At 39.4% G+C, this 25,117-nt stretch overlaps 1 protein-coding gene and 1 long non-coding RNA gene across 2 annotated transcripts in view; one reads left to right on the top strand and one right to left on the bottom strand.

The window, feature by feature from the left end:
* Positions 1–25,117, top strand: part of LOC137084050 (uncharacterized) — a 648,504-nt gene that overhangs the window by 497,891 nt on the left and 125,496 nt on the right. The window lies entirely within an intron of this gene.
* Positions 9,514–25,117, bottom strand: part of aadac (arylacetamide deacetylase) — a 62,316-nt gene continuing 46,712 nt past the window's right edge. The window contains exons 4-5 of the mRNA XM_067449949.1: positions 10,577–10,748; positions 9,514–10,488 (exon numbers count right to left, since the gene is read on the bottom strand). Coding sequence (XP_067306050.1) covers positions 9,868–10,488; positions 10,577–10,748 — 793 coding nt within the window. The 3' untranslated portion in view covers positions 9,514–9,867. The remainder of the gene's footprint in view (positions 10,489–10,576; positions 10,749–25,117) is intronic.

The raw sequence follows: 25,117 nt of genomic DNA, 5'->3' as shown, positions 1-25,117 counted from the left end.
CCAAGGTTGGTTTGAATACGATAAAGCGTTGCGGAGATATAGCCTTTAGTGTGTTTTTGCAACCTCCACGTAAAATTTGTTTGTGCGTTTATTGAAAACGATTGGACGAATCAACTTGAATTCCATAACTTTTTGTCAACATGCTCTGAAGATGATCTGTTTCAATTTTCGTGAAAATCGGAGCAACGGCCTAGGAGGAGTTTGAAAAAGTAGGTTTTTCAGAAAATTCAAAATGGCGGGAAAATTTGCATACCGGAAAATGACATCATAGGGTGAAATCGAATCGGCTTGAGCCAAGGAATCCGATGAAAAAAGAATTTTGTTTCTAGCCCTTAGGGGTCAAAAGTTATAAGCATAAATATGAGTGAAACTTTGGACAGGTGGTGGCGCTAGAGGGATTGAGTTAGAGGCACCAAATTTGCTATAGTGACAGCTCAGACTGGCCTCTATGAGTGTGCCAAATTTCACAACTTTTTACCATACGGTTCTATGGGTTGCCAGAGACTCCTATGGCGGAAGAAGAAGCAGAATAATAATAATAGGAACACTAACGATTTCAATAGGTGCCTCCGCACCTTCGGTGCTTGGCCCCTAATAAATATAGCTGCAAGCAGCAATTGTCGGGGCCAAGCGAAATGAAGACCCTAAGACATGCCAGCATAGGTAGCTAGGAGTATAAGACCAACTGCAACAATGAGCCATTAAAGACCTATTTAGTTGATTTTAGGCAAAAAAGCAGTACAATTTTAAATGCAATCAGTAATAATGATTTAATGGTTTATCATTTTCGACCAACAGGTGGCACTGTTACGAAACTGATGTGGTGTAGTCAAACTGAGATGTCAATGACACATGCAAAGTTTGGTGTCAATATGTCAAAGCATTGCAGAGATACAGCCTCAAGAGTCATTTTTGCATCATAGCTCAACACTGTTGCAGTGGTATATGAATACTGTTTTGTCTATCAACACGAAATCCATAATTATTTGTTCACATGGTCTGAAGATGATACGATTCAATTTTGGTGAAAATTGGACAAACGGTCTAGGACGAGTTTGAAAAAGTATGTTTTTAACCAATAACAAGATAGAGGGCAGAGAGGTTTGCCAAATATGGACAATATTGGTATCTATGTTCTCGGCAGGAGCCAATGAATGTCACCAGTCTCATTAGAATAGGCTAATTTAATCAAGTTATTAGCATTTTGTACACTTTATTACAACTTTTGACCACAAGGTGGCGCTGCCCGAAAACTTTTTGAGTACCTTCAGGGCATGGAGCAGAAGACACATACCGAGTTTTGTAATGATACGCTAATGCATTCGTTAAGTGTAACATTAGCATTTTATACCCAAATACTGCATTGAAGTCAATGGGTATTTCATGTTTTGTTCTATTATAGCCCCACCAAGAGGCACAATGGCACCATTTTTTTAATTTGTCCTCAGTATGAGCCCATACATATACGTGTCAAGTTTGGTGAAAATACCTCATTTTGTTTTGGAGTTATAAACATTTACATGAAAAAACACGAAAAAAATGACTGACACCTGACTTTGATGGGATTTTACTACCCCTTACTACCAAAATTTTGACAGTTGGGCATTAGCGTATAGCTATCGACCTATGTTTCCGAACTTCTGAGGCTGGTTTCGTCTCGATCGGACTAGCGGTTTTGAAGCTATCAGCTAATGTTTTTTAAGCACTAAATTACAATGCTGCGCAAACCATATGCCGAAACCTGGCAAGTCTGGTATTATTGGACTCGGCAAGGATTCAGGAGACAAAAAAAGTTACTCCCATCCAAATATGTCAACCACACCCAAAGAGATAAGCATTTGGGGAAAAAAATTCTCCACTAGGTGGCGCTGTTTCGAAACTTCTCAGGCTACCTCAGGGCATCGTGCTGATGACCCATACCAAGTTTCGTAACAATCCGTTCATGTGTTCATAAAATACAGCATTTTAGCACATAAATCAAAATGGCCGACAGCCAAAAAGGCAGACCTAGTAAACTTGGATATCAGTTGACTCGACATGACTCCCTGTATCTAAGGAGATACATTTTATGATTTTTGGATAAATGGTTTAGAAGTTATAAGCCAAAATAGCCCTTTTTTGTATCTCCGGACCAGTAGGGTGCACTGCGCCGAAACACTGCATGTTGCCTCAGGTCATGCTTGTGATGACATGTGCCAAGTTTGGTTTGAATACGATAAAGCGTTGCAGAGATATGGCTTTTAGTGTGCTTTTGCAACCTCTACGTAAAATTTGTTCGCACATTTTTCGTAAACGATTTGAAGAATCAACTTGAATTCCATAACTTTTTGTCACCATGGTCTGAAGATGATCTGGTTCAATGTTCGTGCAAATCAGATAAACCGTCTAGGACGAGTTCGAAAAAGTAGTTTTTTTGGAAAATTAAAAATGGCGGGTAATTTTTATGACGCAAAACGACGTCATAGGGTGCAATCGAATCGGCTTGAGCCAAGGAGTCAGAGAAAATTTGGATTTTGTTTCTAGCCCTTTTAGTTCAAGAGTTATTAGCATAAACATGAGTGCAAATTTGGACTGTTGGTGGCGCTAGAGGGATTGAGTTAGAGACTCAAAATTTGATATATTGACAGTTGTGACTGTCCTTCATATGTGTGCCAGATTTCATCATGTTCCCGCGAGCGGTTCTATGGGCTGCCATAGACTTGTGAGCGGAAGAAGAATAATAATAATAATAAGAACGCTAACGGTTTCAATAGGTGCCTCCGCACCTTCGGTGCTTGGCCCCTAATAATAGGAACACTAACGATTTCAATAGGTGCCTCCGCACCTTCGGTGCTTGGCCCCTAAATATAGCTGCAAGCAGCCATTATCGGGGCCAAGCGCAAAGAAGAAGACAAGACATGCCAGCATGGCTGGAAGTCTCAAGCCAACTGCAACAATGAGCCATTAAGGACCTATTAAGTTGATTTTAGGCAAAATAGCAGTCAAATTTTAAATACAGTCAATAATAATGGTTTAATGGTTTATCACTTTCGACCAATAGGTGTCACTGTTACGAAACTGATGTGGTTTAGTCAGATTGAGATGACAATGACACATGCAAAGTTTGGTGTCAATATGTCAAAGCATTGCAGAGATACAGCCTCAAGAGTAATTTTTGCATCATGGCTCAACTCTGTTGCAGTGGTATATGAAAACTGTTTTGTCTATCAATCCGAAATCCATAACTATTTGTCAGCATGGTCTGAAGACGATACGGATCAATTTTGGTGAAAATCGGACAAACGGTCTAGGATGAGTTTGAAAAAGTAGGTTTTTAACAAATAACAAGACGGAGGACAGATAGGTTTGCAAAATATGGCACAATTGGTATCCATGTTCTCGGCATGAGCCATTGACTGTATTATGACCAGTTTCATTACAATGGGTTAATTTAATCAAAAGTTATTCGCATTTCTGTACATTTTATTACAACTTTTGACCACAAGGTGGCGCTACCCCGAAACTTTTTGAGTATCTTCAGGACATGGAGCGGAAGACACATACCGAGTTTTGTAACGATACGCTAATGCATTCGTAAATTATAGCATTAGCATTTTAAACCATAATACTGCATTGAAGTCAATGGGAATTTCATGTTTTGTTTTATTATAGCGCCACCAAGAGGCACAATCCCACCAATTTTTTTATGTGTCCTCATAGTGAGCCCATACATATGTGTGTCAAGTTTGGTGAAAATATCTCATTTTGTTTTGGAGTTATAGACATTTATATGAAAAAACACGTAAAAAAGGACTGACACCTGACTTTGATTGGATTTTACTACCCCTTACTATCAATATTTTGAGATTTGGGCATTAGCGTATAGCTATCGACCTATGTTTCCGAACTTCTGAGGCTGGTTTCGTCTCGATCGGACTAGCGGTTTCGAAGATATCAGCAAATGTTTTTTAAGCACTAAATTACAACTCTGCGCAAACCATATGCCGAAACCTGGCAAGTCTGGTATCGTTGGAGTCGGCAAGGATTCAGGAGACCAAAAAACACACTCCCATCAAAATATGTCAACCACACCCAAAGTTATAAGCGTTTGAAAAAAAAAATTCTCCACTAGGTGGCGCTGTTTCGAAACTTCTCAGGCTACTTCAGGGCATCGTGGTGATGACCCATACCAAGTTTCATAACAATCTGTTCATGCGTTCATAAAATACAGCATTTTTGCACATAATTCAAAATGGCCGACATCCAAAATGGCCGACATGGTAAAATTGGATATCAGTCGACTCGGCATGACGCCCTGAATCTAATGAGACCAATTTTATGATTTTTGGATAAACGGTTCAGAAGTTATAAGCCAAAATAGGCATTTTTCGTATCTCCGGACAGGTAGGTGGCGCTGCGCCGAAACGCTGCATGTTGCTTCAAGTCATGCTTGTGATGACATGTACCAAGGTTGGTTTGAATACGATAAAGCGTTGCGGAGATATAGCCTTTAGTGTGTTTTTGCAACCTCCACGTAAAATTTGTTTGTGCGTTTATTGAAAACGATTGGACGAATCAACTTGAATTCCATAACTTTTTGTCAACATGCTCTGAAGATGATCTGTTTCAATTTTCGTGAAAATCGGAGCAACGGCCTAGGAGGAGTTCGAAAAAGTAGGTTTTTCAGAAAATTCAAAATGGCGGGAAAATTTGCATACCGGAAAATGACATCATAGGGTGAAATCGAATCGGCTTGAGCCAAGGAATCCGATGAAAAAAGAATTTTGTTTCTAGCCCTTAGGGGTCAAAAGTTATAAGCATAAATATGAGTGAAACTTTGGACAGGTGGTGGCGCTAGAGGGATTGAGTTAGAGGCACCAAATTTGCTATAGTGACAGCTCAGACTGGCCTCTATGAGTGTGCCAAATTTCACAACTTTTTACCATACGGTTCTATGGGCTGCCAGAGACTCCTATGGCGGAAAAAGAAGAAGAATAATAAATATAGCTGCAAGCAGCCATTATCGGGGCCAAGCGCAAAGAAGAAGACAAGACATGCCAGCATGGCTGGAAGTCTCAAGCCAACTGCAACAATGAGCCATTAAGGACCTATTAAGTTGATTTTAGGCAAAATAGCAGTCAAATTTTAAATCCAGTCAATAATAATGGTTTAATGGTTTATCACTTTCGACCAATAGGTGTCACTGTTACGAAACTGATGTGGTTTAGTCAGATTGAGATGACAATGACACATGCAAAGTTTGGTGTCAATATGTCAAAGCATTGCAGAGATACAGCCTCAAGAGTCATTTTTGCATCATGGCTCAACTCTGTTGCAGTGGTATATGAAAACTGTTTTGTCTATCAATCCGAAATCCATAACTATTTGTCAGCATGGTCTGAAGACGATACGGATCAATTTTGGTGAAAATCGGACAAACGGTCTAGGATGAGTTTGAAAAAGTAGATTTTTAACAAATAACAAGATGGAGCACAGATATGTTTGCAAAATATGGCAAAATTGGTATCTATCTTCTCGGCATGAGCCAATGAATGTATTATGACCAGTCTCATTACAATAGGCTAATTTAATCAAAAGTTATTAGCATTTTTGTACATTTTATTACAACTTTTGACCACAAGGTGGCGCTGCCCCGAAACTTTTTGAATATCTTCGGGACATAGAGCGGAAGACACATACCGAGTTTTGTAATGATACACTAGTGCATTCTTAAATTATAGCATTAGCATTTTAAACCGTAATACTGCATTGAAGTCAATGGGAATTTCATGTTTTGTTTTATTATAGCGCCACCAAGAGGCACAATCCCACCAATTTTTTTATGTGTCCTCGTAGTGAGCCCATACATATGTGTGTCAAGTTTGGTGAAAATATTTCATTTTGTTTTGGAGTTATAGACATTTATATGAAAAAACACGTAAAAAATGACTGACACCTGACTTTGATTGGATTTTACTACCCCTTACTATCAATATTTTGAGATTTGGGCATTAGCGTATAGCTATCGACCTATGTTTCCGAACTTCTGAGGCTGGTTTCGTCTCGATCGGACTAGCGGTTTCGAAGATATCAGCAAATGTTTTTTAAGCACTAAATTACAACTCTGCGCAAACCATATGCCGAAACCTGGCAAGTCTGGTATCGTTGGAGTCGGCAAGGATTCAGGAGACCAAAAAACACACTCCCATCAAAATATGTCAACCACACCCAAAGTTATAAGCGTTTGAAAAAAAAAATTCTCCACTAGGTGGCGCTGTTTCGAAACTTCTCAGGCTACTTCAGGGCATCGTGGTGATGACCCATACCAAGTTTCATAACAATCTGTTCATGCGTTCATAAAATACAGCATTTTTGCACATAATTCAAAATGGCCGACATCCAAAATGGCCGACATGGTAAAATTGGATATCAGTCGACTCGGCATGACGCCCTGAATCTAATGAGACCAATTTTATGATTTTTGGATAAACGGTTCAGAAGTTATAAGCCAAAATAGGCATTTTTCGTATCTCCGGACAGGTAGGTGGCGCTGCGCCGAAACGCTGCATGTTGCTTCAAGTCATGCTTGTGATGACATGTACCAAGGTTGGTTTGAATACGATAAAGCGTTGCGGAGATATAGCCTTTAGTGTGTTTTTGCAACCTCCACGTAAAATTTGTTTGTGCGTTTATTGAAAACGATTGGACGAATCAACTTGAATTCCATAACTTTTTGTCAACATGCTCTGAAGATGATCTGTTTCAATTTTCGTGAAAATCGGAGCAACGGCCTAGGAGGAGTTCGAAAAAGTAGGTTTTTCAGAAAATTCAAAATGGCGGGAAAATTTGCATACCGGAAAATGACATCATAGGGTGAAATCGAATCGGCTTGAGCCAAGGAATCCGATGAAAAAAGAATTTTGTTTCTAGCCCTTAGGGGTCAAAAGTTATAAGCATAAATATGAGTGAAACTTTGGACAGGTGGTGGCGCTAGAGGGATTGAGTTAGAGGCACCAAATTTGCTATAGTGACAGCTCAGACTGGCCTCTATGAGTGTGCCAAATTTCACAACTTTTTACCATACGGTTCTATGGGCTGCCAGAGACTCCTATGGCGGAAGAAGAAGAAGAAGAAGAAGCAGAATAATAATAGGAACACTAACGATTTCAATAGGTGCCTCCGCACCTTCGGTGCTTGGCCCCTAAATATAGCTGCAAGCAGCCATTATCGGGGCCAAGCGCAAAGAAGAAGACAAGACATGCCAGCATGGCTGGAAGTCTCAAGCCAACTGCAACAATGAGCCATTAAGGACCTATTAAGTTGATTTTAGGCAAAATAGCAGTCAAATTTTAAATACAGTCAATAATAATGGTTTAATGGTTTATCACTTTCGACCAATAGGTGTCACTGTTACGAAACTGATGTGGTTTAGTCAGATTGAGATGACAATGACACATGCAAAGTTTGGTGTCAATATGTCAAAGCATTGCAGAGATACAGCCTCAAGAGTCATTTTTGCATCATGGCTCAACTCTGTTGCAGTGGTATATGAAAACTGTTTTGTCTATCAATCCGAAATCCATAACTATTTGTCAGCATGGTCTGAAGACGATACGGATCAATTTTGGTGAAAATCGGACAAACGGTCTAGGATGAGTTTGAAAAAGTAGGTTTTTAACAAATAACAAGACGGAGGACAGATAGGTTTGCAAAATATGGCACAATTGGTATCCATGTTCTCGGCATGAGCCATTGACTGTATTATGACCAGTTTCATTACAATGGGTTAATTTAATCAAAAGTTATTCGCATTTCTGTACATTTTATTACAACTTTTGACCACAAGGTGGCGCTGCCCCGAAACTTTTTGAGTATCTTCGGGACATGGAGCGGAAGACACATACCGAGTTTTGTAACGATACGCTAATGCATTCTTAAATTATAGCATTAGCATTTTAAACCGTAATACTGCATTGAAGTCAATGGGAATTTCATGTTTTGTTTTATTATAGCGCCACCAAGAGGCACAATCCCACCAATTTTTTTATGTGTCCTCATAGTGAGCCCATACATATGTGTGTCAAGTTTGGTGAAAATATCTCATTTTGTTTTGGAGTTATAGACATTTATATGAAAAAACACGTAAAAAAGGACTGACACCTGACTTTGATTGGATTTTACTACCCCTTACTATCAATATTTTGAGATTTTGGCATTAGCGTATAGCTATCGACCTATGTTTCCGAACTTCTGAGGCTGGTTTCGTCTCGATCGGACTAGCGGTTTCGAAGATATCAGCAAATGTTTTTTAAGCACTAAATTACAACTCTGCGCAAACCATATGCCGAAACCTGGCAAGTCTGGTATCGTTGGAGTCGGCAAGGATTCAGGAGACCAAAAAACACACTCCCATCAAAATATGTCAACCACACCCAAAGTTATAAGCGTTTGAAAAAAAAAATTCTCCACTAGGTGGCGCTGTTTCGAAACTTCTCAGGCTACTTCAGGGCATCGTGGTGATGACCCATACCAAGTTTCATAACAATCTGTTCATGCGTTCATAAAATACAGCATTTTTGCACATAATTCAAAATGGCCGACATCCAAAATGGCCGACATGGTAAAATTGGATATCAGTCGACTCGGCATGACGCCCTGAATCTAATGAGACCAATTTTATGATTTTTGGATAAACGGTTCAGAAGTTATAAGCCAAAATAGGCATTTTTCATATCTCCGGACAGGTAGGTGGCGCTGCGCCGAAACGCTGCATGTTGCTTCAAGTCATGCTTGTGATGACATGTACCAAGGTTGGTTTGAATACGATAAAGCGTTGCGGAGATATAGCCTTTAGTGTGTTTTTGCAACCTCCACGTAAAATTTGTTTGTGCGTTTATTGAAAACGATTGGACGAATCAACTTGAATTCCATAACTTTTTGTCAACATGCTCTGAAGATGATCTGTTTCAATTTTCGTGAAAATCGGAGCAACGGCCTAGGAGGAGTTCGAAAAAGTAGGTTTTTCAGAAAATTCAAAATGGCGGGAAAATTTGCATACCGGAAAATGACATCATAGGGTGAAATCGAATCGGCTTGAGCCAAGGAATCCGATGAAAAAAGAATTTTGTTTCTAGCCCTTAGGGGTCAAAAGTTATAAGCATAAATATGAGTGAAACTTTGGACAGGTGGTGGCGCTAGAGGGATTGAGTTAGAGGCACCAAATTTGCTATAGTGACAGCTCAGACTGGCCTCTATGAGTGTGCCAAATTTCACAACTTTTTACCATACGGTTCTATGGGCTGCCAGAGACTCCTATGGCGGAAAAAGAAGAAGAAGAAGCAGAATAATAATAGGAACACTAACAATTTCAATAGGTGCCTCCGCACCTTCGGTGCTTGGCCCCTAATAATAGGAACACTAACGATTTCAATAGGTGCCTCCGCACCTTCGGTGCTTGGCCCCTAATAATAATAATAGGAACACTAACGATTTCAATAGGTGCCTCCGCACCTTCGGTGCTTGGCCCCTAAATATTAGTGTCATGTTAAGAGTGATCATCTAAAATATTATTGTCATGCCAACATGTTGAACAACTTCATTAATAACATTTACATAGTTAAGGGATAGCAATGAATACATATCATCAACACTTCATTTATGATTGACCTTTAAAAATAGTATAGTCCAGTGTTTCTTAAGACCAGATACGGTCATAATAGGAATGCCTGTACCATGATGGATTAATACAACCAAAAGTGTGCCCTTTTTAAGACAAAAAGTGGTGCACTGTAAACAACAGAAAAAACTAAATAAATTAAAAAAAAAGATATTATATAACCCAGTTACCCAAATCTGATGCATAAAGCACTGTTACATTCTACATTTATCTTATAGATTTTGCTTTAGCCATGTTACATAGTTGTCCATCATCCTGTGTCCAATATCAAAGTCTGTTGGCCACATAATAAACATTAGGGCACCATGAAATCCGCCGGGGTAATGTTCATGTGTGACATCAACTCCAGCATTACGCAAACGTGTGACATACATCAAACCATCATCCCGCAGTACATCATATTCGCAGGTCAACACATAGGCCTTAGGCAGTAAACGCAGTGCTGTGTCTGGCACCAGCAATGGCGATGCTCGTGGATCTGCAAGCAAATGATGGTGACCAATAGAATGCACTGGACTTTTTCCAGTGCCCACAGGTGGAGCACTGTAATTGTATGTCTGGCGATAAGAATCAGGTAAGTATGAACTCCAATTGACAAATTTAAGCAAAGCAGCTGATTCATGGTTATTGTGTCTGTTTGCCATCATGGCTCTAAAAAATGACTTATCGCTGGTGAAGTACTCGCTCCAAAACCTGACCATCAGTGTGCGAGGCAATATAGGCATGAATTGGTTCTGCTGGTAGGAAGGGGTGTTAAGATCCAAGGCTTGCAGGACAGGGTAGATTAGAGCCTGGGCCTTTAGCTGGACATGCTGCTGTGGTTCCATCTGCAACTGAGTATACATACACACATATTATAAACATATCAAAAATAATACATATATTACTCTGTAACAAATCAACTTTTTTTGTAGATTTTACCTGCTGAGTCACTGCAGCTGCGAGGTTGCCTCCTGCACTGTCTCCAGACACAGCAATCCTTTCTGGATTGATATGGTAAACCTTCAGGACCTCAACACGAAGGAAGTGCTTCATCACACGGTACACATCCTCAAATTGGACCGGAAAATGATAAGCTGGGGCCAGACGATACCTGCACAGAGGAATTATGTTGGTATTTTTCCTCTTCATTCTATTTCTCTCAATTCTTCAAATATTGATGATCCGAAGCAATATCACGAGTGGAAGTGATATTATGGATTGCATGGCTGTCCATAGTCAGCACAAACTATATATATATATATATTGCCGTTTTAATTAGTGCTGTCAAAATGAGCGAGTTGACGCATTTGTAATGAATATTTCCAGTTTAACACGTTAAAAATATTTAATGCAATTAAATAGGGGTGCAATTATACACTTGTGTGACGATTCGATATATATATATCACGATACTGAAATTACGATATATGTATCCCGATATTTTAAGCCAACAAAAGAGTTTTTTTAGTTTTTTATTATTAAAATAATAACATTATTATTTGTGTATTATTATTATTAGGACCCACAGATATTCCCTCATTGCATCATTATACATTATATATATAGTCTGTAATGTTACTGAAACTCCATAAACTTTCATTTTTCCCCCTCAGACATTACTCAGGCAGCATCTCTCCCGGTGCTCATAGTGTCCCGCCTCTCCTGCTATTAATGCACTATACATATAAGAATAAACCATCTAAAGTGCTTTTAGCAATCATACTACTAAAACTTAATGTGATCTGGTGATTTAAATTATGTTTGCATTTTCCCTAACTTTAAACTTTGTTTTGGTTTTGACTTTGAGGAGCGCCATTCCATCACCGCGTGCGCTTCAGATGATTAATGCAATCCATCACAGCTCTAATCGCAGGAAAGCTCATCAAAATGGCCGCTCTCAAACTATGAATGTTTAGCTCATTCAAGAAATTTTAATTCTGTGTTTACTCACTCTCATGTTGTTTCCACGTGTCACAATCATTTGAATGTCCATGTTAACTACAATATGTGCGTCGATGTAAATCTGTTCATCATAAACCATCGTTCGTGTCTCTTCAGAAGATTGATTTGGATTAGACTTTCGGTTAGTTATTTTTATGATTTTACGATAACACACACAAGAAGCTCAGAAAGAACGAAGAGAATGCGCTGTCTGTGAATGTGCTGACTATGACACACACATACACTACACACACTTATAATATATTTTTCTACCCATTGCAATTAATTATAGAAAAATGTGTGATTAATTACTTTATTTTAAATCGCTTGACAGCCCTAGTTTTAATCTATTTTAATAAATGAATAGAAAGGACAAAAAAGTTGCACCCCGTCTGTAATTGTGTCTGAGATTCCCCCACTGGCATCTGAGGCCACTAAGCTTGTTCTGTGTTTGTTGCTGACATGCAAGCTCCGACAGAGTTTATTCCAAAAGAAAGTTTAGGAAATGTCTGTCCTACTCTATGTTAATATCTCTGTAAAGTGTAAAATATGAATCACAGTATAGCATGACACTTGTAACTCATTTATGAACGTATTAACAAAAAAATGTATGAATGACTTAATGACTAAATTGACAAAACATTCATAAAATGTTAGCATATCACTTATTAATGATTTCTAAATGTATAGTCAGGTTTTGTAAATGAATAGTTCCTCATTAATAACTTGACAACTGAATGTTATTATAAAGTGTTACTGATGAATTTCAGCTTATCAAACTCTCGCCAAGACTGATGGAATATTTTTTTTTTTTACTGTCAGAAAGGCATAAAAGCTCTGTCACAAAAGACATTGTGCTGTCTCATGCAAGGCAACTGCCAAAATGCTGTCAGATTAGACTGACAGTCTGCAGGCTCCAATCTCCAGACCTCTGTTTGTGCCTCAAGAGGAAATCTGCTCCCAGATTTTCCACTTCTGGAATATGCACCGCTATCAAGGGCAGAAAACTGTCCAGAGCCCTAAGAAGATTGTGTTGGGCTAACCACCAAATGGGCTGCAAAAAACTCCCCTTTCATTTCTGTGTAAAATGACCAAATTATGGTATCTGTCCTGAAGATGACATCGCACTTCCGAAGGTCTGGAAGAAACGGCTAACATCTTTAGGAAATGTAACCTTCATACAGGGAGGTATCTGATCTGTGCTTCAATGTTAGCATATTAAAAATCCACTTTACTGCAGAGTGTAGTTCAGTTCATGCACGTCTAAAATGGGAAGCAGACATCCATACTTTTTCAGCACTAGAAAGAACTGGCTGCAAAAGCCAGATTCCCTTCTGGGAGGAAGCACTTTCTGAATGGGTCCTTTCTCCAAGAGGAAGAGGATTTCCTGCTTCCAAACCAGAGTCTCCCCAACACCAGCTGTCATGGGAAGCATGAAACGAGGTGGACCGTGCCAAAATTGGTAGAAAATCCCTTTCCTACGGTTCATAGGACCCGGGATAACACATTTGGCAGTTTACATGCTGATAGATGGACAGAAAAAGGCATCATGTGCTCTGTGGCTGACATGACATAAATCCCTGACAATTCAGATGACAATTTGCCCTCCATCCTAACTAACAGGTTAGGAATGCCATACTGTACCAATAAGGTATTTAGTGCCTGCCTTTTTATTACCTAAACACAGCTGACAAAGGTATTAATTACCTTTTCCCTTTCAAGTGTAACTCAGCACTACATTATGGCTTGATGGGATGAGTTTGGTGAGTCGGTTTACACACTCCAAATTTGTTTACACACTTCAAAGCGATTTGGCTAAATGTGATGATGTAGTGATGCAACGCAGTACATCACTGAAAACAGCATAAGAAATTAGAAACAACCTGTCAGGAAAAAAGATTTAGGAGTTGTGTGATGCCATGCCTATGCTTTTTAACGAGGGATGACTCACATGGAATGTGTTCAGTCATTGAGGGGGCTGACTGTGCTCATTTAAAAAAATGTAACATCCATACGTTCAGATTCCGCTCGTCTCTTCTTTCAGAGAGACTTCGATCATGGGGCCCTTTTTCTCGCCCCCTCTACTGATTTTGAGGACGCATTCTAAAATCTAAAGCTTGCTCTGTGATTTCTTAAGACCAGAACCTCATACTGTCTGTATCTGACTCGGAAGATCACTCAGCAACACTGCTCAAAATAGTTACCCTATGCATCATCACCTTTACAAGTTCAGAGTCTGTTAGGTCTAATGGCGGCTATCATCATTCTACTAGGCCTACCTACCTGCCCATGAAATTTCAGTTCTGTCTCAAAAGCAGAGGATTCCATCGTCTGAACTATGATTTGTATAGGCAGAGATTACAATCGAGCAGCTGTTAGCTTGATGAGCTGCTATTTAAAAAAATGGCAAAACTTAAGTTTGTGTTTGTCATGTTGGTCACGGTAACCCCGCCCCCAGCCGCTGACACAAGCGGTTCTAACTTCTAGCCCAGCAATGTTTTGGTGCTAATTAAGAACCAATTTTCCTGTTTCGGAGCTGGTGCTTTGGGTGTGGAAAGACAAAGAACCAATTTGAAACTAGGCTCTGGCTCCAAACTAGCACCAGCACTGCCTTAGTGGAAAAGGGTATTACTAGCACTGACTTAGCTCAAGAGAGTAGGAGACTTGCAGGCCCAGTTAGTAGTCTCTAGCTGCTTAGACTTTGTGAACTGGGGCTAGTTGCATAAACCACTTAGACTAGTCTTAAAAGTAAGTCATCTAATTTTTTTTCTTGTTACATAAAATGGTAGATCGGTTCAATCTGAATTAGAAAAGTAAGACTGATTACATTTTGACTAATTGCTAGTTGGACAAATTAGTGCTTAAGACACAGCCTTAACATAGTGTCTAAGTTTATGCAACTAGCCCCCGGACTATGTTCCAAAAAGTTCCTTACATGGCTGTTCAGCCAATGGTCTTGCAGGCTTTCTTACCTCTGCCTCATGAGATGCAAAATCAAGAGTGTCTGCACCCGTTATGTCTAGTCTGGGTTTTGAGAATCTCTGTCTACCGCTCAGGCCATTGGTGTAAGTCCTCTAGGCTTCTGGCCTGCTTTGGTGGCCGCAATAGAGGAAACACATTCCCCAAGTAGCGTATCTCGCATTGGATCACTGATGTGATATGTCTCCTAAGAGGTGTGCAGAATGACTTTGCCTTAAGGGGCTCCACTTTTTTGGATTCAGGATCCAGTCTAAGTTTGCGCTCAACTAGACCAGTCACAAGAAAAAAAATTGCTGAATGATTATTGCGATAAACGATAATATTGTTGTTCTGAGATCATTTTCATCTAAAATAATGATAATGGGATTGTAAGACTGAAAAAACTAGTATATGCCGAAATGTCTGAATGAAGAACAAAGACTCTCTGAGAAAATAAGGAAATTAACATCTGAACTGTCCCTCACACACCACTGGAGACGCAAGTCTCACCTCACTATCAGCTAATCTACATCTTTCCCTATTGACTCCCTCTCCCCCAATTCATTCCCTCTCTCATGCTGAGATCACTGAAAATGCATCCAGAATCTCTATATTACAATGTCAATCCACACGATACAGTATTATATGTGTTTGATATCGTTTGAAATGTCTCAGTGCGACTGGTACAAATATCTCAACTCCACAGAAGTAAACTAGAACATCATGAATGTTTTAAGGGTTTAAAGATATCTTTCCTTGGTGTATGGTGGGTGTGGCTTTCAGCCATTTGGCCTCTCTTCTAATCAAGTCTATAGAACTTGATCAATGCAAATTCCTATTGTGATGGGCATGTATCTGGTTCTGGGTATTTAAGGAAATGTTGCAAAGAGCTCAAGGCTTGACACTTTAAACCGGTCAGCCCGTAATGCTGGATGTCTCGAGATAGCCAGCATTATGTAGTTTTCAGAAGTCAGGTATACATTTCATTCTTTACTTCAGACTATTTGATGTTATATATGGATTACCTTTGAATTGACTATGTAATTGGCTTTATACATTTACCTGACTGTAAAATAAATTGTTACACTTTGATAGATTCTGACTTGCTCTGGAATTATTCAGGTTGGGTATAATTTCAACAAAGGGTTAAACGGAATAATTAAATGTGTACGTAAACTATTAAAAATGAATGACCAAATAACCAATTGGCATTCTAACCTAAATTCTAAATTATAATTAAATGGAGTCAGATAACGAGGAATTGGAATAAAATCCCCTTTTCCCCGCTGAAAAGACGAACGCGCAGCGACCTTCACCCGCCGATCGTTAGCCTCCATTGGGACGATTTGGGCGGCCTTACAGGATAACGCAGGTACAACATTTCAAAGATCAATAAACCTTTATTTCTAAAGAATATTTATCACTTAAAATGTTTTCCATTTTAAATATCCACAATAAATGAACAAAACAAACAAAAACAATAAAAGCAATAGACTGTCAGTCTGTTAAAAAAAAAATTCACTTGAATATATACCAAAAACAATAAATAAAATGGATGAAAACTGCAACGGATGATGTGTTTTAGGTGTTTTACCGTCATGAATTGATTTATTGACTATCGCTACCTCAACACCTGTCTTTGCAGATACACAGCCTTGTGGAGCAGGTGTAGTGTCAAGCCATGACATGGTGACGAGTTCCACTCAAAAGTCAAATTTCCCCTGAAACGGGAACGAGATTTTGCTTCAGGCTGCCACGTCCCCAGTCATGCCTACGATGTGCAGAATGCCTCTTCAAATAATTTGAATGGGATAACATGAGGATCTGTGCCCGGTTGCATAAAACACCTTAAGTGAAAATTTCCCTTAAGATCGCCCTTAGGTTTCCTTTAAACTTAAGGGTGTTGCATAACATAACCCTTAAGTGTCACTTAAGGGTTTCTTAAACTGAAACGTCATAACCCCTTAGAATTATCCTCAAATGTCTATTTTTCACTTAAGTAATCCCTTAAAAACCGTTAAGTGTTGCATTAAGCCCCTTAACTGTCATTTTCCTAAGTATAGTTTAAGGTTAGGAAAAGTTTACCTTAAGAGTTGACGAACATTAATGAGAAAAAAATAGCTGAGTTAATTGATCCTGAAGATGTAAATGTGCCAAAGCGAATTTTTCGCGATAGGGAGAATCCTCTGGACCATCTTAGCAATGAAAAACTGCTTCGCGAATATAGATTTGATCGCCGCGGGATATATGAGATCGCTAACAAACTGGAAGGCGATCTTGATCATGTTACCCAGCGTAACCACTCACTACCCTCTGTGTTACAGTTGCTTATAGCACTTCGGTTCTTTGCAACTGGGAGTTTCCAGTCTGTGGGAGATGTTTTCCATGTTCATAAATCGTCAGTTAGTAGTTATTCACCGGGTTGCAGGGGCTCTCTGCCGTCATTTAAGCCAAACTGTGACATTTCCATCGCTTGTTGAACTGGATGCCATTCAAACCTCTTTTTTTCGGAAAGCGGGGTTTCCTCGAATAAGTGGTGTAATTGATGGCACATGTCAAAATTCAGGCTCCCCGCACGCATGAAGATCAGTATGTTAACAGAAAAAAATTACCATTCTGTTAATGTGCAGCTAGTGTGTGACCATCTGTGCAGAATTAAAAATGTTGCATCATGGCCAGGGAGTACACATGACTCTAGGATTTTGACAGAGAGCAAGATCGGAAGAGATTTTGAGGCTGGGATGCACGGTGGTCTTCTGCTAGGGGACAGTGGTTACCCCTGCCGACCGTGGCTCATGACGCCCTTCATGAATCCCTGTAACGCTGCACAGGCATGTATTTAATAATGTTACAGACAACTTAGATTTACAAATCATTTCAACTTAAATTACGTTTAACTGACTTGAGATTTTTTTTTATATTTAGGCTATAGCCTATTAACTTTAAAAAGTTGAAAAATAAATAAAAACATATAGGCTATTGTCAACTTTTTGATCATATTTTTTCAATGTATTAAATGTATTTTGACTTGTTGATAATTATGGTCATCGTTTGATCCTAGGAAAGATACAACAATGCGTTGACACACACACGGTCTATAATTGAGAGGACGATCGGACAGCTCAAACGCAGATTTCACTGTCTCCACAGCGAGCTGCGCGTTGAGCCTCCAAGGGCCTGCAGAATTATTTTCGCCAGCGCTGTTCTTTTTAACATGTCAAAGATGTATTGTGAAGAGGGAGATGATGTCGAAGAAGAGGCTCAAGAAGCAGAAGCAGAAGAGGAGAATATCAACAAGAATATCAACAAGATTTTCAACGGGCTGGATTTGTTGTCAGAGATGCCATCGTAAATGCATTCTTTAATTAGTATAGCTAGTAGCCTATGGACAATACTCATAAATATAAATAAATAAAATATAAATAAATAAATCAAATAAATACAAAACCTGTAAAAAATTATTCGTCAATTGATATGATTGTTATTTTTCCTTCACTTTGTAGCTTCATTCGTTTTTTATTAAGAATGAAGTTGTAGAGGTCTTAAATTTCCTTCTCCTTTTTAAGTTTTTCGATCTCTAATTGCAGTGTTTTGAAGGAATAATTAAAACAATCTAAAAAATAATATTGAGGCTGTTCTAAGTAAAATTAACAATAGACTAAAATAATTGTTAACGAAATAAATAATAAAACCTCACTTTGCTGCATGGTTTGGCGTGCTGCTGGCGCTCTACCGGTGTTGAAGCTGATTTTTGCTGAGAAGGTCTAACGTGTGAAACAAATAACGTTACCAAGCATATTTTATTTTGTCTTGATCGTCAAATCGTTTATCCTCAGCAGTGATCATTTTTATTTGATTTAAGACAATAATGTTCTCTCACTCCGTGTAATATTCCTCTTGTTGAATCTCAGCTTCACTCTCTAACCCGCCAGCGTACCGTGTCTATAGCAACAATAGAATTTTATAACGGTAAAACCTGGGTCGCAGTCGTGAAACACTTAACGGTTTCCCTTACCTAAGAGAACCGTTTAAGGGATTATATGCAACACCCTTAAATCATTCCCTTAGATAAGGGGAAATCAGCCTTAAGAATCATACTTAAGGGAAAAACTTAAGGTGTTTTATGCAACCGGGCACTGGCATATATTTATGGTTTCAGTGACGCTCCAGTGGCAGACCACTCTTAGTTGGGACGTATGCTTAGCTTCTTTGACAAGCTATTCGACTCATGGAAATCTAAATTGTACCTTTTTGTTGTGGATGAGACAGGTTCCAGCCGATGGATGTACAGGGCAGGTGAATAGAGCAGGGCAGGTATTGAGAATGGCCTCAACCTCATACATCACAGTCTGAAGGCCTTCATCATCCAGATACTGCTGGCTGGAGACTGACCGTAACGTCGTTTTGATCATGCGAATCAACCTCTCCCATATCCCTCCATAATGGGCGCCATGGGGAGGGTTAAATGTCCATTTCACTCCCTTTTGGAGCAGGTTTTTCTCAATTTGTTGCATGTTCCAAGATTTCAAAGACTTTTTTAGTTCCTTTTCTGTGACAACAAAATGTGTTCCATTGTCTGACCGCAACTCAGACACTGGACCTCTTCTGGCAATGAAAAGTCTGAATGCATGAATGCAAGAGTCAGTATCAAGGGAATGTGCAACCTCCAAGTGTATTGCACGGCTGGCAAGACATGTGATAATCATGCCATATCGTTTTACAATGCTGCGGCCTCATTTCACCTCTAATGGCCCAAAATAATCAACTCCTACATGCGTGAAGGGCGGAAGGTCAGGGGTCAATCTGTCAACTGGAATGTGCTGCCACAATGGATATACTGTCATAGGGAGACACCTCAGTTTGGGATTCATAGCTTTGAGCACTCTTCCACATCATTCAACAATGTTTCAAAAGCTTGCATCTTTGGTTGATACCAATCATCATTGTCACTTTTCCATTCCTCTTCCTCATACAACAATTGCACAGATTGATCCACATCTTTAAACTCGTCCAGTGCCAAATGGAGCTGTTCAATGCCTGTATCAACGGCTTCAAAATCTCCACCTTTTATTAATTCCTTTAATTCCTTGTACACACGCAAAGTTTTCCTCTGCGTGTTGCGCAAAGCTCTTTAAGTTTGCCATCAGCTATTTGAGAACAAACAAAAAAAACTTATTTTCTAAAAAAATAAAAATAAACAGCAGTTATCTTCAACTCAGTTGATTCTCATGGCTTTGTTTAGGCTGTATATTCATGAAAAACAAAATCATGGTCCGCTCCAATAGCAAATCCAGTAGCAAACGATAATGCACTCCAATAGTGAACTTGAAATAGGTAAATTCTCAAAAAATCCAAACTTCGTCAACTCCAAAGTTTTAAAACATCAACATCTATATTAGAAGTTAAACAAATGCTTCCATGAGTTCCAAACAATTTGATTGTGAAGCAGTGTAAACGGCTGCAAAGTTCTTTACTTATGCAATGGCAGACCACTCTTAGTTGGGACATATGCTTAGCTTCTTTGACAAGCTATTCGACTCATAGAAATCTAAATTGTACCTTTTTGTTGTGGATGAGACAGGTTCCAGCCGATGGATGTACAGGGCAGGTGAGTAGAGCAAGACAGGCAGCAGAAGGGTAAGCAGGTTGGTAATAGCAAACAAAGCATGGACTCCAGTAGTCCAACAAACGATTGTTAAATGATTGAAGAAGGGTGGTATTTAAAGGGTGGTTGAAGGCATCATTTAATATCAACTAAATGTCCAAAAAAATTTCAACAATGATTCAAATTGCAATTGTAAAGAGCTGTGTGCTTACACGTTCCAACAGCTTCCTATGTTCCTTTGTTCTTTTTTGAAAGTGAGAGGCGGCCATTTTCTTTACTCAAATATTCTCACCACCCATCAAAATAAAAGTCCCTACAAATAAAAGACCCTCATCTAACAAACATACCCGTGCTCAAATAGAAAATAATTTAGATTAACCCAAATGCAAAAATGACCCAGACGCACTACATGCATGTGCACCCCCTTTTTGAGCCAAAAACAGGAAAATGACATGTTTAAACTCAAATGGTTGCCTTTCCTAAACCCTTTGGATAATGTACACATTTCAGGCAAATTGGCCCACTTTTTGGTTAATCGCTTGGGATACTAACAAAAACCCTATGTATGACATTTAACTGTGTTCTTATGATTAATAAGGTTTGTTTTTATTTATATTTGTGTGTTGAATTGATGGTATAAAATATAATTGTTCGGGCCCTACAGGTTTTGAAACATTAGATGTCCCACATTTTTTGAGATGAGCAGTGTTTAGGTAAAATAGGCCGACTTGATCAGCAAAAATGGGCCAGTCAAACAGATATTTTAAAACATTTAATTAATTTTTACTTTTATAATGTCACAGTGTAACATTACATTTAAATTACTTTAATCTTTACATTTCATAAATAAAACACATTTCATGAAAAGTGCAACATGACATTATGACTTTGCGTCAACATACACACCAATTTCTAAAGCAAAGTGGTGTTATTTGTACGCATTTGGAGTACAAATTATCCGCGTGTATGTCTATGCCGTGTGATTCCACTTGTATGTCTATGCCCAAACAAACCATCATCTCTGTGTGTATGTCTAAGTCACGTGATTCCGCCACACTGATCGCAAAGAATTCATATTTATAGCCTAATTAAAAACTGACCAAAAAGCAGTATAAAAGTATTAACTCATGTTGCATTCCAAGTCTTCTGAAGTCAGACGATATCTCCATGTGAAGAGCAGAGTTGATCTTAATGTTTTAGTCGTTGAAATGATGATCGCGCCCCATACACAAATGGGTAGGTTTAGGGAAGAGTTTGAGTTACACGTTCAAAATGTGTCTGAATATATGTGTGTGTGTCCACACGGTAAATGGATTTATACATTTATAATTATAAATCCATTTACAATGGATATTTGTAAATTTATATTATTTAAATTATTTTATTGGTTTAGGGGCAGTGTGTGTGTGTGTGTGTGTGTGTGTTGAGTAGGTTTTAGTAGGTTTAGGGGTAGGGGTAGTGTAAGGGGGATAAAATGAAAGCATTGATAAACACCCTAAAAAGGGATTATGCTTCTTGATAGCACGCCAAGATGGCGTTTCGTGTCATACATACGCCAATTCATGAGATCAGTCTGAAAAATGTAACAACAACCTAAACAACTAGTGTGAGTGTTAGTTATCTGAAGATTTTTCAAAAACAGTCTTGACAGATACAGCAGTCATCATCAAAAATGCCATTCTCTTCACTACAGTGCTCATGAAACCAGGCACCACGATGCTCACAGCACACCCAGTCCTCAGTAGCCTTGGGTCACTGGGGTCGCCATAGAGGGTATGGCAAACCTAGCAGAAAACTTTCTCTTATCTGTGGCTGTGGTTGCTCCTTGCTTTCCCCTTGATTGCTTTCCCTTCTGTTGCTTTGTCTTTGTATTTCTGTAGTCAGTGTGTTCCTGACTTTTTCTCATTGGACTCTCTCATTTTGGTTATAAAATCAAGCCACTAAAAAGTGACTGATCTCACAACAGACTGAGAGAAAAGAAGATATTAAAGATAAATACTTAAAGCTACACTGTGTGATATTTTCTCCCATCTAGTGGTGAAAAGGTATATGGCCATCCAGTGAATAATAGTTTCTGCTCCTCTCAATTTCGATTTCGTTTCAACTCCTACGGTGGCCGATTTAGTCATTGCTTTCAGTTCGACCTCTTCGGTGAGTGTTGCGTCAACTCAAGTGATGAGGTAATTTTTGAAAACTTATAATTTGCAGTTATTTAATTTACCAAATGATCTATGATCAAGTTAATCTATGTAAAATGAATAATAGAACTGAATAATAACCAGTTCATTGCTAACATCAGCTATCAGGTTCCCAGACGAATGCAAGCTCTTAGTAAAGTAACTTTTATCAGTGCTATCATTATTCTGTATATTGTACAACACCACTAGCGTAAGGCAAACTAATTATAATGCAATTAAAATATTAATCTCATGTTATCCGTCATAGAACACGGATTTATGTTATAAGGTAAACAATACTTTTTCATCATTGACGCGAGGAAAACTATCCTAGACGTCGTTCTAGTGTTATGCTCAGCACACCATGATATAATTAGCCAAGCAACAATAAAACTTCCAATATACACAAATAGGCTGAATTAATATTACCTGTCAAGAAGAAAGCAGGCAACGTCGGCGTTCTTTTTAAAATCGTTGCTCCTCATGAGCTCTTTCCATCTTGGAAAGGCCACTCCAATATTTACTTTTGTCTTGTTGATTTGCCTGTCGCGTTGCCGTCTTGATTCTCTTTTCCGCTTCCTTGGCGACTCTGATACATATCCCGCAATGTTACTAGGTCCCCGACCCGGGTCGAATTCGGTAATCAATTCCGGGACGTGGTTGCTTTTACACAGAAGGCGACCCGGCAATGTTCCGGGTCCGACGTGCAGTGTGAAAGGGGCTTAAGAGTGATCCTCCATCATCATATAGCAGCCTCAAGCAATCCTCCTCTTCACATTCGACACAGTGCCATCGAGTGTAAAAACGCGAAAAGCGAAGCTTGAATTTACGGGTATGTCCCTCTTTGGCAAATGTACTTTCAAGATGGAGGAGCAACATGGCGACCGCCATCCGAACCCCTCACCCGTATGTGTTTTTAATGGCATATTATAAAATTACGAGAATGCATTATTACTTGAAAGAAGTAAATATACATTAATGAACACATATTTTTGAAAGAACTAAGTGATTTTAGCTTAGAATAAACTAAAAAAGTTACACAGTGTAGCTTTAACAATAAATGAAATGTTAATGTTTGTCTGATAAGCTACGGGACTTTATGCAATTGTGGGTGTTAAATATTATGCTTATTCATTCACTGTAAAGATGGAAGGTTCTTCATCACCCACCCCCTGTATAGAATACCCCTTTTCCACTGAGGCAGTGCTGGTGCTAGTTCAGAGCCAGAGCCTAGTTTCAAATTTGTTCTTTGTGTTTCCACACACAAAGCACCAGCTCCGAGCCAGGAAAAGTGGTTCTTAAGTATCACTAAAACATTGTTGTGCTAGAAGTAAGAACCGATTACGTCAAGTGCATGGGGCGCTTGGTAAACAAGATGAACACAAACTTGAGATCTACCATTTTTAAATAGCAGCTAAAAGCTGCTGCTCGTTTGTAATCTCCGTCCATACAAATTACTGCTAACTGCATGAATGCGTTGGATTCACTGTGCTTTCGCTGTTTTGATGCCAATTATTTACAATGTCGTAAAGCCATGTGAATCAATAGTAACGCAATGTTCGCCATTGTTGATGGAAGGCTTGTTCGAGATGCATCGTGCATGCAGCCCGGTCACCGTATGACATCAAAGTAACAGTGAGAGCAAACGACTCATGCTTTTGAATCGCGTGTGTGTGTGTGTGTGTGTGTGTGTGTGTGTGTGTGTGTTTGTGTTTCCCGCTGCCTCGCTAGCGTTGCTGAGAAAGAGGAGACGTATACAGTGACGTAATTCCTGGCTCTGTTGTGGCTCTAAGCATGTGGAGTCTTTACCTGTCTAAGCAGTTCTTAGAAGGCTCTTCAGTCGAACCAACTATGAACTGGCACTAGCACTGGCTCTGAACTACAGGTGTTCCAGGAAGTGACTGGGGTCTGGTGGGTGGGTCAGTAGAAGTGGGTGGAAGGGCACATTCTGTAGTTTTGCTCGGGCCAAACATACTCTCTGTTGGTATCTTTTTATTTAGAGGTAATAGTCCTGTCCGTCTGAGACCTGCATAGGCATTGTCAATACCGGCTGCCTTTTCCAAAGTTCGGTGGCAAACAGAAAAGAACTCTGCTTTTGGGAGCCTCTGGCCTGCCATTAGTCTGGTCCACTTCCTCTCCTCTTCAACCCAGTGACGTTTCAGACTCTTAAAGAATGCTTTGTCTGCAGGCTGCAGAGCATGGGTGGTGTGCGGAGGGTAGCACATGATGTAGATTTGTAGATTATAAACATGACTGCTGTGCCAATCTAAACGTAGACGTTGGGGCTGGGGGTCCTCCTTTGGGAGTGCTAGGAGGAACATCTGACCCCACTCCAAAAAAAGGTCATAATTTATCCATCCATTCTCAGATAGCCTTACAGACAATGTTTGGGTATCCAGAAAGCCACTCGGGACACAGCCTCTTTGCTTTGAAAATTACAACGGTGTGGGTGTATGTCCCTACGGCACTGAATGCTGCCAAACAGGTGGCAGTCTCTCGATTTTTCTACAGTGGTGACCTCCATACACACTTCCACAACTTGTCCAACCACTCTGTTGGAGGAGAATTGACCTTGGAAACCTTTCTAATCAGAATTCAATATATGTGATGGATGGTCTTTGATGCCAAATGGCTCTTTCACTCTTTCCCTTTTCAGTGAGCCCATGTGTGTGCAACAATGTTTGTGTGTACACATACCTCACTTACATGCACACACAAACATAGTTGAGCACACTTAAACGCACATCCCATACAAACACATTTAGAAGGTAAAATGTCACTTTATCTAACACATTCAGG

The sequence above is a fragment of the Pseudorasbora parva genome, chromosome 8 (assembly GCF_024679245.1).
Source record: "Pseudorasbora parva isolate DD20220531a chromosome 8, ASM2467924v1, whole genome shotgun sequence".
Taxonomy (NCBI): domain Eukaryota; kingdom Metazoa; phylum Chordata; class Actinopteri; order Cypriniformes; family Gobionidae; genus Pseudorasbora; species Pseudorasbora parva.
This window is presented reverse-complemented; position numbering and strand designations above follow the sequence as displayed.